This window comes from Heterocephalus glaber, unplaced genomic scaffold (assembly GCF_053883595.1).
Source record: "Heterocephalus glaber isolate CG9 unplaced genomic scaffold, H.glaber_assembly_v1.0 deba00000621, whole genome shotgun sequence".
Taxonomy (NCBI): Eukaryota; Metazoa; Chordata; class Mammalia; order Rodentia; family Bathyergidae; genus Heterocephalus; species Heterocephalus glaber.
Window position 1 is genome coordinate 21,920,856 of NW_028258153.1, and position 13,418 is coordinate 21,934,273.

At 39.4% G+C, this 13,418-nt stretch overlaps 2 protein-coding genes across 21 annotated transcripts in view; both read right to left on the bottom strand.

The window, feature by feature from the left end:
* Positions 1 to 6,724, bottom strand: part of Nbeal1 (neurobeachin like 1) — a 197,697-nt gene extending 190,973 nt beyond the window's left edge. For all 3 annotated transcript variants that reach the window (XM_087205830.1, XM_087205829.1, XM_087205828.1), the window contains exon 1: positions 6,535 to 6,724. In XM_087205830.1, coding sequence (XP_087061956.1) covers positions 6,535 to 6,585 — 51 coding nt within the window. In that variant the 5' untranslated portion in view covers positions 6,586 to 6,724. The remainder of the gene's footprint in view (positions 1 to 6,534) is intronic.
* The window catches only part of Carf (calcium responsive transcription factor), a 172,732-nt gene that overhangs the window by 3,185 nt on the left and 156,129 nt on the right, over positions 1 to 13,418 (bottom strand). For 17 of the 18 annotated variants that reach the window (XR_015449103.1, XR_015449101.1, XR_015449097.1 and 14 more), the window contains one exon: positions 6,535 to 6,806. The gene's annotated coding sequence lies outside the window, so the exon portion shown is untranslated. Of the gene's footprint in view, positions 1 to 76; positions 218 to 6,534; positions 6,807 to 13,418 lie in introns of all 18 variants that reach the window. The other variant, XR_015449092.1, reaches the window with a different exon arrangement.

Consider the following 13,418-nt stretch of genomic DNA (forward strand, 5'->3'; position numbering starts at 1 on the left):
TCATCCTGTATCTTTTTACTGAGATTAATTTATTCCTTATTTTACACCACACAGAACAAAAACAGGTTAATTTTACCTAAGAATTTGAAAGGCTGTTTCTCTCATCATATTCCAGTGACCAACTGCAGCATTCCCATAAAAGTTAAGAGAAAATTAACTTCATGCCTGTCCTCAAGGCAGCAAATTGAAGTAGGGAATTTGGCACATTTATTTCTTTCTGTACAAATAAATGAGCTCCAAAATGTTATGTAATAATAATAATCCTAAAAGCTGGTATAAAGTTGTTCTGTTTCTTTTACCTTAAGCATGTTAAATGAAGAAATAATATCAAAACAGTTAACAGTCAAGTGTTGTGCTACACACCTGTAATCCCAGTTATGCATCGCCTGGGATTTCTGGGAGGTTGAGGCAGGAGGATCACAAATTTGAGCCCAGCCTGGGCAACTTAGCAACTAAGCAAGAACTTGTCCAAAATTAAAATAAAATAAAATAAAATAGGCTAGGGATATAGCTCAGTGTGAAGGCCCTGGGTTCAATCCCCAGTACTACAAAACATCAATAACAAAAATCACAGTGAACATGGTAACTATATACATAACATAAATCTTTTTTTTCTTTTGGGTCTTACTGTGTAGCTCAGGCGGGCTTCACAATCCTCCTGCCTCCGCCTCCCAAATGCTAAGATTATAGGCATGGACCATCATGCCTGGCTTAAATTCTTTAGACATTAAACAGTTAAGTCCTTTTGCCTTCTAAATTTAAGGTAAATATATCCATACAAGCAGTTGTTAACTACTGAACTAAAATCCAGATACCAGATTTAACCTGTTCAAATTAATGTTTAACCTAGAAGAGCTATATGAAATGCACTGCTAATCAAGTCCTTGACCCAGGGTGGGGATGTCCATTTGCAGGCATGAAAAGTTCAGACTACATATCTGAATTACTGTAGTAGTCTTACGTACCAGTAAGAGACCAGAAATGTGTTAGGTGACCAGTTCATCCTGCTTATGTTACATAATAGTAACTTCATAAAATTATTACCAACCTATTATGACGATTCATACTTCAACCATGAAATTAAGTAAAAAAAAAACTAGACCTGAAAAATTTGGTAACAAAATAAACTGTGTGATTAGTAAGTTTGAGACGTGTATTTCTTAGTTAAAAATAAATTGTAGCTGATTATAATGACACAAGTTCTAGCACAGGCAACTTAGCAAGACCTTGTCTCAAAAAACAAACAAAAACAAAAACAAAAAACAAAGGGCTAAAGATGAATGTAAAGGCCCTGGGTTCAATCTCCAGTACCAAAAAAAAGCAAAATTTTTACTCAAATTCTTTTTTTTTTCAAGTACTACAAAATTGAAGGGCCTGTGCTGATCTTTTATTCTTTTTAAATGTTGAGTTTAGTATGTGAGGATCCACCTGCTTAAAACTGAAACTAGTAATTCATTTGAATTCTACTTAAATAACTTTAATTACTGGTATTTAGGCTTGCAACTGAACCCAGACTAACAATATATTCCATTAGCAGCATTCTTTTGACAAGGCACGATTATCCAAGTGTTATTTCTGAGATAGTTCTACTACTTACTATACCTATTAAACTTTTATAATGTTCAATGGCAACTTTCAAAAACATTACATAAAAACACCGCAACAGAAGCTTAATGTTGACCTACTGCGGACACATCACAGAATACCTATGGCAAATACAGAAGGTGCCTTAACCTTATTCTCTGAAGCAGACTTTCATAAGTCTTCAAAGTGGTCTTCTGTAATGAGGTATGTAGACAGTGTTCCAGAAACAGCAAACCAGGAGGTAAAGCAGCAGAACCATAGATACTGTTTAAATTTTAATCCCTAACTTGATACTCAAGAATAACTGGTCACTATGGAAGGATGCTAGTAAATGAACTCATTGTTCTGAAAATTAACAGAATCAAATATTTATGTCGCTTGCCTCCCATTTAGAGAACTGCCATCAAAGACTGATGAGCATCTCTGTGTGTTCCGATAAATGGAAAAAACAACAAAATTAGAGTACTGTATTAAGAGTTTTGCAAAATCCTAAGGAACACCGTTAAGCAAAAATCATTGGTAATGGCTACATTTATGAATTATCCCAGCCTTCCACACCCAAAACAGAATCTGTATTGGGGGTTTTTCTTCTCTCTTTTTTGGTTGAGACAGGACCTCACTATGTAGTTTGGGCTAGCTTTGAACTATGTGGCCCAAACTGTCCTCGAACTTGAAGCAATTCTCCTGCCTCAGCCTCCTGAGTGCTGAGATTACAAGTATGCACCACCACCCAGGTTCAATTTTAAATTAAACATCTGCCAGTTTACAGACACCAGACAACCAGGACAATTAAGTAAAATCAAGAAAAGTGAGTAAGCACAATCTAGACTAGAAAACTCTAAGGTCAAAATCCAGTTGTGGTGAGGGGGAAACCTATAGATTAAAAAGCTTCACAGATACTTTCAATAAAAGCTTTGTTTCAGTATAGTCAAATAATGGTAAAATATGATTATTTTGGCACTATCAGAAAGTATGAACATGACAATGTATCTGATAAAGAATCATTATGTTGTGACTTTTTTTTTTGGTACCTGGGATCAAATTTGGGATCTTGTGCTTTTGAGGCAGGTGGTGGAACCACTGAGCTAAATCCCTGGCCCTATGTTGTGACTTTTTAAGAGTTCTTATTTATACACATATTTTTAAATATCTATGAATAGGGTAATAACTTGGGATTTACCTTAAAATAATTTAGGAGTACAGGAAGGTGAAAAGGAAGATTATAAATGAAACTTGACTGAATATGAATTCATCATTGTTAAAGTGGAGTAGTAGATAACGAGTTCACTGTATGTTCTCTACTTCGTGTATGCTTAAAATTTTCCATAATAAAAGCTTTAAAGGTTCAAAAAGGTTTTAACATAACAATTACATAAGAAGGACAAACAAAAAAATTACTTGTCCTTCAGCGGTCAAAACAAAATTCTTAATGGTGAGTCATGACAAGTATTCTCCCTGTATACATGATTAGTCATGAAATGAGACCCAAAGAAGTTAAGCCTTGTTCAAGGTCACAAAACAAGAGACTACACTTGGAAGTCCACAATAAAGTCTAAGAAGTTCTTAGAATTAAGTCATAGAGCCAGGCCTGACAGTACATGCCTGTATTCCCATTACTCCAGAGACTGAGGCAGGAGGATTGCAAGTTAAAGGTCAGCATGCGCTGTACAGCAAAACACTGCCTTAAAAAAAAAATGTAGGTGGCAATGCCTACAATGCCAGGTACTCAGGAAACTGAGGCTGGAAAAATGCCACCAAGTTTGAGTTCACTCTGGGCAATGTAGTGAGACCCTGCCTCAAAAAAAAATTTATATATATATATATATATATTTTTTTTTTTTGGTACCAGGATTGAACTCTGGTCCTTGCACTTCCGCAGCAGGCAGCAAAACCACTGAGCTAAATACCCGGCCCTCAAAAAATTTTTTTTAAAGGCTTGGAATACAGTTAAGTGAGAAGGCTCACTGGGTTCAATATAAAATCCCTAGTATTAAAAAAAAGAACCAAGATGTAGAAACATTTTTGTTAAGAGCTGAGCAGGGACTAAGGTATAGTTCAGCGGCAGAACACCTGCCTAGCAAGTCCAAGGTCCTGGGTTCAATCCTTAGCACCTCAAAAACAAAATAAATTTAAACAGTCCTGAAGTCATCTGAAAACTCATCAAAAGTATTAAAAAAAAAAAAAAAAAAGCTGGGCACGGTGGTTCATGCCTGTAATCAAAGCACTCTAGGAGACTGAGGCAAGAGGATGAAATTGGACAGCTTGGCAACTTAGCAAGATTCATTCTCAAAATGAAACTAAAATTTTAAATAAAGAGGTGGGATGTAGCTCAGTGGGAATGCCCTGGGTTTAGTCCCCAATACTGCAAAAACTTTTTTTAAAGGTGTAAAAAAAGTCACAAGCTTGTCAGGAGAGAAGTCAGGTGGTTTTGAGTAGCTAACTGCTAGAATGGAAGCAGTAAGGCTAGCAAGGCCAGAGAACACTTGTTTGGCAATCATCCTTGTTAGGTAGAAGAGTTCAATCTGTGAGCTGTATTCAGACCTCCATGAATCAAGGGGTCTGCAAAAGAGAAAGTTATTACCTAACAGGTGCATTATCCATAAAACAATGAAACCTAAAATCATAATTTTAAATAACTACACTTTAAAAACAATTTTAGAAATTAAGTACTACTAAATACACGAATGATTTAATCTTAAAGATAAAAATGGGATTTATCTTTCTGTCCAAGAGACAAGCTTTAAAATTTGGTCAGACAGGCCGGGGATTTAGCTCAGTGGTTCCACTGCCTGCTTCCAAAGTGCAAGGTCCCAAGTTCGATCCCTGGTACTAAAAAAAAAAAAAATTGGTCAGAGCCTGGAGATTGATTATTTCAATGACAGAGCACTTCCTTAACACATCTGAGACCTTCAGTTCAATCCCTAGCACAGCAAAAAAATACTGTGATTACTAAAACCTGCATTACTAAAGAATGACATTTAAAAGAGAGTAAGGACTCTTATTTACATTGAGAGTCAACAAACCTGGCATGATGGTATATTCCTTCAATTCTGGCACTCAGGAGACTGAGGTAGGAAGATCCTGAGTTCCAGGACAGACAACAAGACACTGTCTCAAAGGTCAATTAATACAGGCATGGTGGTGCATCCCTGTAATCCCAGCACTTGGGAGGCTGAAGCAGGAAGATCATCAAAGAGTTGGAGGCCAGCCTGGGCCACATAGTGAATTCAACACCAGCCTGTACTACATAGGGAACCCTGTCTCAGAAAAAAAAAAAAAAACCCAAAACAATCAAAAAAGTCAATAATAAAATCCAGTGTAGCACTGGGGATGTAGCTCAGTGTAGCTGCACCTGCCTGGCAAGCACAAGGTCCTGAGTTCAATCCCCAGTACCTTAAAAAAAAAAAAAAAAAAAAAAAAAAATCCAGTGTATGCTAGTAAACTATGCTACCTTTTCAATAAGAACAGTGTCAAAAAAAAAAAATAAGAACAGTATCATTTAAATACTAAATCTACCTATAAATATCAGAAGTAATCAATAAAAAATGAAATGCATTCATCTTTTGTCTATATGAAAATAGTGAAATCTAGTAAGTTTAATGTATAACTAATATATAATATTATATATAATGTATAACTAATATGTGTTAATATATAAATCGTGTGGTAGCACACTCCTGTAATCCTAGCATTTGGGAGGCTGAGGCAGGAGGATCGCTGGAGTTGAAGGCCAGTCTGAAGTACATAGTGAGGCCCTGTCTCAAAAAACAAAACAAAAATCGTTTTCAAATTAGGGGCAATATTAAAATATCATTTTAACTTTTGGCTAACGTGTTAGTGACTATTTTCAAAAGTGTTTGATGTCCTTTTTTTTGCAAGAGTTATCTATTTTTAAAAAGGTATTTCTGGCCTTATGTTATACAAGACTAAAAGCTATTTTAAAAATTCATATTAAACATTTCAAGGTGTAGTAGTGCTTTAGTAATTAAAATATCTATCAAACTGGAAAGTTAAAATTTTTCTAAAATGTAATATTACAGATAAATAGAATCACTCTTAAAGAAATACTCGCTGTTTAAAGATCTGAAAGTATATAAAAGGAACCTGCCTTGAAAACTTTACCACCCACACTTAAATAGATTAGCAGTATTAGGCCAGGGATTTAGCTCAGTGGTTCTGGTGCCTGCCTCGAAAGTACAAGGTCCCAAGTTCAATCCCCAGTACCAAAAACAACAACTACAACAACAACAAAAAGATTAGCAGTATTTCTCTGACCCTATCCCAGTATCTTCAAAGTAGTAATACGGTTCCTCACTTGAAAAACATGTTTTAAAAGAACACCCTTCTCAATAATCTAAAATCAAAGCTACCACCTAAAAATTTACATAAGGAAAGAGAGAAAAGAAAACTGTTTCTGAATGACAAAAACAAAAATTACAGAGAATCATAATGGCTAAAAGCATGGACTTTTGAAGCATCAGTTTCCTCATCAGTAAAAGGCGATAATTACAATACCCTCAGGACATATGAGGATCAAAGGATCAAATGCTCATAAGTGGTTAACAGCAGCAATCGAATAGTAAGCATAGTTAATAACCTATCCATACAATTTAAAACGTCATTTATGAGAAAAATGCTTAATGCCCTTCTCACAAAAATGTCTTTATCCTGCTCTCACTTGTAGAAAAGAAGCATAAACAAAAATATTTTTCTCTTATTTATAAAATTTTATTTATATAACTGAAATCACTTTAGAATCAAAAAACACACCCCACGGTCTACCAGTATGTGTACGTAATGAAATCTGAAAAACAGAAAATCTCTTACGTGTTTTTAAGTTTGGGGTGACTGGGAAGAATAAATATACTATCATCACCCATTAAATAAAGCCAGTCACAAAGTTTTATAATAAAGTATTTAAAACACAGAAATAAAAAGAAAAGCGATTACCTTTGTACAATAAAGCATCCAAAGTTCAAAGAGCCTCTCTCTGGATGCCATTCTGGCTTTGACTCTGGCACTTTAATTTTCTCAAAAAATCATATTCAAAACTACATCACGTTCATTTTATTTTCCAAGTTTCTCGGCCGTTACAGTAAAGCTCAAAGCGGTAAGGAAAGCAAAAATAAGTGCAACAAATAGACGGTCTCTGGTCAATAAAAGGCAGTTTCAGCAGTTACTTCGACACATCTTCATCAGTGGTAGCTAGGCAATTAATTAATCTGTGAAAGAGAAAAACACCCAAAGGTTTGCGCAAAAAAAAAAGAGGCCACATTCTAAACATCTAGACTTATCAGAAACTAGAGATTATTTATCTGCTTTGCTTTGCCACAATGAACGGGATAAACTTTTACGCTGCTTAGATTTCACAGAAACTTAAGTTTCATGAAAACATCGCAAGGAACACGATAGGTAACATCAATAATCACGTCTAGAATCCTGCAGGGCCTATCTCTAAAGCTGAGTTCTTACAACACTAAATGCATTCCGAGAATAAAGACCAGGAGTCATATGCCCTCACGCATTTCCGGGATACCTTCCCAACACACACAACCTGAGAGTTTCCTAGTCCGCTTCTTAAAACTGTGGGAATGTTGGCAGGGCGCGGGCAGGGCGGGGGAGAAGGAAGAGGAAACACGGTCCTCGTAACTATGCGGCCTGCGAGGGAGACACTCGCGCCCACCCGGCAGCTCTCCTCAGCTCCCTCGGGAAGAGGAAGGAGGGAAGGCGCCCGTGAAAGCCTCTAAGCGCTGCGGGAGACTTAAACGCCCTCCCAGCGTCAGGCACACCTAATAAGTGCCAGGTCGCCAAGAAAAGATTCAGAATGGAGCCGCGCGACCCCGCCGCCCAGGCAGCCCAGAACGAGCGCAGGAGAAAGCCTAGCCCCTCCGCCACCTCCCGCGAGACCGCCCTCTGACACCCGGGGACTCCCACGCCTCGCCGCGCCGCCCGTCCCGCTCACCGCACTAGCGTAACCCGCCGGCAGCCGTAAAACTCGGCACCCTCGCCCCTTCCCCAGGCGCAGCCCCGTGTCTCCCCGCGGACGGGTGGGAGAGGCGGAGGGCGGGGCGCCGCCTCGGCTAATCGTTCTGGCCGCTCAAAATTTACCCCGCCCTCAGGCGTCCGCCAGGGAATGCCTTACTTGCCCAGACCGAATGGGGTTGAGGTGACCTAAGGCCCCGCCTAGCATACTTGCGCAGCCGCAGTAGGAGTGCGCGAGTCAGGACCTATGTGTGGACGTCAGCGCCCTATCCCGCCCCCGTGAGGATTTCGGGCAGAGCTTTCGGCTGCTGGCGTCACTTCCGCGAATCAGCTGAGGGAAAGGATCCCTCTGGTGACAGCTAGAGGGGACTTCGTTTTGATTTCCTAGTAGGAATGGGGGTGGGCCAACGAATTTGTAGTAACGTGCAAAAATAACACAACCCTAAGAAAAATATCCTTTTCCTTAATCGTGTTTGTGTCTGGTATTTTCTCTGTCAATGTCAAATTCAAAGGGTTTCTTTCACCACCGCTGCAGACTTCGAAGGGGTTTCGTTTTTTCAGAAAAAGTAAAAAAGACAAACGGATTTGGGGGCTGGGGATGCAGCTCAGTGGCGCCACGTCTGCCTGGCAAGCACAGGGTCCTGAGTTCGATCGTCGGTACCGAAAAAAAACCAACCAGAAAAACGGATTTTACAGCCTGGGTTTACAACTTTCAAAGGGTTTTGTTTTGTTTAGGGGAGGACAAACGCGTAAGAGTAATCACTTTTTGAGCACAAATATGTTTAGAGGACCTTGGTACACACACACACACACACACACACACACACACGCACTCTCGCGCGAGCGAGCGAGTAAATAGTGGAATAAAGCCTCAGTACCTACCAATCAGCTTTGAAACTGATCGACTAATGTCCCATTTTATTTCAACTGTAAGAATTCTTCAAACTTCCTATAAAGGGCCGGAGACTAAATGTTTAGGCTTTACAAACCTCACTACTTGAAACTTGCGTAAGAGAAATCAAAAAGTTGTGAAAAAATTACAAAATTTTTGACATGAAAATTAGAAGAAATTCAAGCTTTAATGTTTGAAATTTGTATTCGAACACAGCCATGCCCATTGCTTTACTGTTGTCAGCTGCTTTCACACCACCATGACAGACTTGACAGTAATTGCTTGCAAATTATGCCTTCAATATTTTATAAGGAAGTTACATTTTACATTCAATATTTCTCCTTGGTTGTCTAGCAGGCAAATTAAACTCAACATGTCAAAGCTTCACAAGAGGGCTTGAAAGACCCCCATCTCAAAAAACAAAAACAACTATCTCACGTTATCAGAGTTCTGCCATCTTCAAAGGGTTGCTATGGCTTAGATATATCAGCCCTCAGTCAACTACACTTACTCCATATATCTCCTTATAAAGTACATATCCATTTCCTTTTGAAGAGAAAATAAGGCATATGATGGGTGGTGATCTAATATTGGGTACTTCTTTGACTTTCTCAATTTTGATACTGGAGAATATTTAAGCATTGGAGTATAAAAACACAATTGCAGGCATTTGGCACAGCTTAGGTCTTAGTCTTGGTAAACTGGAGACACCACCCATTTGGCCTGCCTTGGATGAGTAAAGTTGCTCTGACTAGGTTTTGACTTGCTCAATGGTGCACAAATTAGCATCAGTCCTTGTGTTGGGGATGTTTTTGAGATAAATGTTAGTTAAGTCTTAAAAAAAAAATCTTCCCTTTTGAAACCTAAGATTGGATGTTAGTGCAATCACCAGTTGTCAGTGTTTTAAAGTTGGCTTGAAATCAAGTGAGACTATAGTATACCTTAGAGCTCTGGATGCACAGTACATACACAGAGTCACAGCCAGATGGTGAGCAATTAAAGGTGATTTCAAGATGACATGAGACCCAAAGCAATAACCTCAGCATGCAGGGAAAACACAAAAACTTGAGAACACACTTTCTTTATGAGACTGTGACCTAGCAGCTTCTAAAATAACCTGGACTAATATATTAAGAACATATTTCAGGCTGGGGATTTAGCTCAGTGGTTCTGCTGCCTGCCTCAAAAGCACAAGGTCCTGAGTTCAATCCCCAGTACCAAAACAAAAAACAAAAAAAGTAGCATATTTCTGGTCTGATTTTCATAATAAAAGACCTCCACATTAATGTAAATAGTCTTGCCTGAGTCCACTGGCCCAGACTGTGCTCAGCATTTTACTTGATGGCAGGATTAGGAATTTCACTTCAGCTCAATAATTTTCAGTTTATATCACAGATAGAATCTCAGAATGCCACTAAATTAATTGACAATAAAAATGTATCTGCCAAAGCAATTGGAATATGAATCTTTGGGTCAGGGCATTATCTCCCCATAGAATTACTTAAGGAAGTAAATTATATTTTTAGGGTTTCGTTTTCACCATGATTCAGAACAAGTAAAACTAATTAGATTAACTTAATGGAGAGTGTCATCTTGTATAACAGTCTGCACACACCATGTCCACTAGGGGCAACAAGCCAACCTGAAACAAATAATTCCACTAAGAGTAGAATCCAGCCTCCACTGGACAGAACTGAAAACTTATGGAGTAGTTATGGCTTTTCAAGATTCAAGTTTTCTAGTTACACTGTTGTTCTTGGATATTGTGGTTCATTTTATTAAATTTTTTTCTTTGCTTTGGAAATTTTTTGTTAGTTTTTTGAGGCAGAGTCTCCCTAAAGTCCAGGCTGGCCTCGAAATCAGGATCATCCTGCCTCAGCCTCTCAGGTGCTGGGATCACAGTCATTTGCCACCACACCTGACTTGGAAGATTCTATTGACATATCTTCAAGCTCAAATTTTTTCATCAACCATGTTTAGTGTACTAAACTCCATTCAGCCCACTAATGAGCATTATTTTCTGTTACAATAATTTTGGTCTGTAGCATTTCTTTTTATTTCTTAGAATTTCCCTCTCTTTGCTCACATTGCCCATCAGTTCTTGCTTGCTGCATACTTTAACCACTACAACCCTAAGTATATTAATCATAGTTGTTTTAACTTCCCAGTCTGTAATTCCAACATCCCTCTCATATATGAGTCCAGATCTGATCATTGCTCTGTCTCTTCAAATTGCTTTTTGCCTTTTAATATGGCTTGTAATTTTTTCTTGATAGCTGGAAATGATGTACTGGTTGCAAAGAACTTCAGTAAATAGGTCGTTAGCAATGTGGTGGTGCCTGGAGAAAAACCTTTCTATAGTTCTGTGATGCTACATAGTCTTTTGGTGAGCCTGTGCCTGCCAATGGTGAATTCAAAAATGCTTATTCTCAGTTCTTCCCCACTTTAGGTAGAGTTCTCACATGGAAGTCTAGAGCTAGCTTGAGTGGGATATCTCCCTTTCCCAACATTGGCTGGACTTCGATAAAAATCTCAATAATATAGGTTCTGGTAAAACAGTTTCTCTTAAGGACAGGCCTTGTTAGGGAAATCAGAATCCCCTCCTTATTTCAAAATTGCTCCTTTCCTTCAACTCCTTGCTGGAAGCAACTAGGGAATTTTCTCAGTTGTTTACTTTAAGAATCCAATCAAACTTTCGGAGGTAAATCTCTTAAAAAAATAAGTAGGTGGGCCAGGGATTTAGCTCAGTGGTTCTGCTACCTGCCTCGTACACGCAAAGTCCTGAGTTCAATCCCTGGTACTAAAAAAAAAAAAAAGTAGGTCCCACACCCTGGAGACTTAAACTGGACTGGTACACATGTCCACACTGAGCAGCCAGCAATTCTAATTATGGTTCAGATTTTCCTACCCTAACCAGAGTTCCTGTGGAGGTTTCTGCTTTGGTAAGTTATACCTCTGTATTTCTCTACACTTCCTTCCTCCCTCCCAGTTTGAGTGGCTGTAGTTTGCCCTGTGCTCTCACTTCTCTTATGGATCTAAGAATGATTATTGGTTTTTTTGTTTTTGTTTGTTCAGCTATTTCTTTCTCCCCCACTCCCACTCGTATCAGGGATGGAACTCAGGGCCTTGCACTTGAAAGACAGGTTCAGCGCCACTGAGCTAAATCCCCAGCCCCATCAGCTATTTACTTCTTAATAAACCAGGTCTTCCAAGCTTCTGGACACTGGAAATACTGTCAGTTCTTTTTAGTAGATATCATACAGTTGTCTAAGCTGCAGTGCCAGACAGGCACATGAAAACACTCTGATTATGACTACATTGATTAGAATGTGGGTGATATCAATACTACTTAGCCACCTGTTTACAGTACAGATTCTTTTTATTAAAGCAAATTACCATGCGTATGCTCCTTTAGGATACCAGATCCAAAGAACTAGATGTTACTGTAGAGGTCATGTAATTAATTACCAACTTAAAAAAAAAAGCAAATATCCAGGCAAAGCTCTAATGGGGGAGGTGAGAAAGGGGCTTCAGGGGAAGGGAACTAGTAATGATCAAGAAAGCGGGGGGAAGAAAAGGGGGATCAGGGGCTGGGAATGTAGCTCAGCAGTACAGCACCTGCCTGGCAAGTGTGAGTCAGTGATTTCAGATTCCCAGTACCAAAAAAAAAAAAAGAAAGAAAAGAAAAGAACAGGGGAATCAGGCTGCTCCCAGAGCAAATAAAGCGGTGAACTTTCATGGGTTTACTGGGATGGATTAATGTCCATTTACTGGGATGGATTAATGTTTCTATTGTCCAGAGGCATGATTCCAAAAGATGTTTCTTCTGCATGAAACTTGGACCACCAGGTGGTCATGACCATTTATCCTAGAAACTGCTGAGTTTCTCTTGTAGTTGGTGCCATCATCCTGTGCAAATATTCTGGCCTTGTGATTTGGGCCAAGCCTTATGATAGGGCTAAAGGACTAAGTGATCTATTTTTTTTTTTTTTTGGTACCAGGGATTGAACTCGGGTCCTTGGGCTTGCACAGCAGGTGGCAAAACCGCTGAGCTAAATCCCCAGCCCATTAGGTGGTCTGTTTATCCTGGCTGTTGAAAACCAGCCATTTTACACGTTTGGTTTTTTCCTTCTCTTAGGTTTCTTTCTCAGGCAATATTCTCTAACATCACATCCCTATACAAATTCTGCTGAGCAGGTTCCAGGTATTTCCAGTCTGTTGAGGACCAGCCAGTCCAAAGGTCCAGTGTTGACTTTCCCAGGAACAGAGAAGCATGCAAAAGGTTACAGACTTGTTGGCTGTGTGGGAAAGCCATAATCATAGTGTTCCTAAGGCAAGATAGCATCTGCTGAGGGCAATATAAAATGCAGACATCCAGGTATGGTGAAAGACCTTAACTTGTTCCCTTTGAGATGCTAAATTTGTTCCCTATTTTACTACCCTACTCTTATAGTACTCCTTCCCCTGCACGTCTTGCTGAATAATAAAAGTGGGTCCACTGCAGAGTTCTCAAGCCTGTCCACTAAAGGCAGGTTTCGCCTGGTCCCCTCTTGTACCTTGAATATTGTCTCTATCTCTTTCTTTTATTCAATCATCTTCACTATAGGTATCTGGGGGTCTGATCAGCCCCTGGCACTAGTCCTCTAGAGAGAAAGTAATGGCCAAATCCCTGCATGTCAACAGTTGCATTTCTTGTCTTCTGGGATCATGCCCACTATCCTCCCTAGGGTTCTCCCATCACCTGGGATCACATAGCAACACTGCAGTAGAGCTGCTGGGCCTCCAGAGCAGAGGAGAGAGTGCCTGGTCATGGATCCTACATTGGCAGGCTCCAGAGACAAAGACCTGTGTGTTGGGGAAAGGCCTGATACCTCCTTTTTTGGATAGGGTCTCACTATAATACCCCCATTTTTAATATTTAAAACAAATGAAGGCATAATCCTGCATCTGACTATGCCTT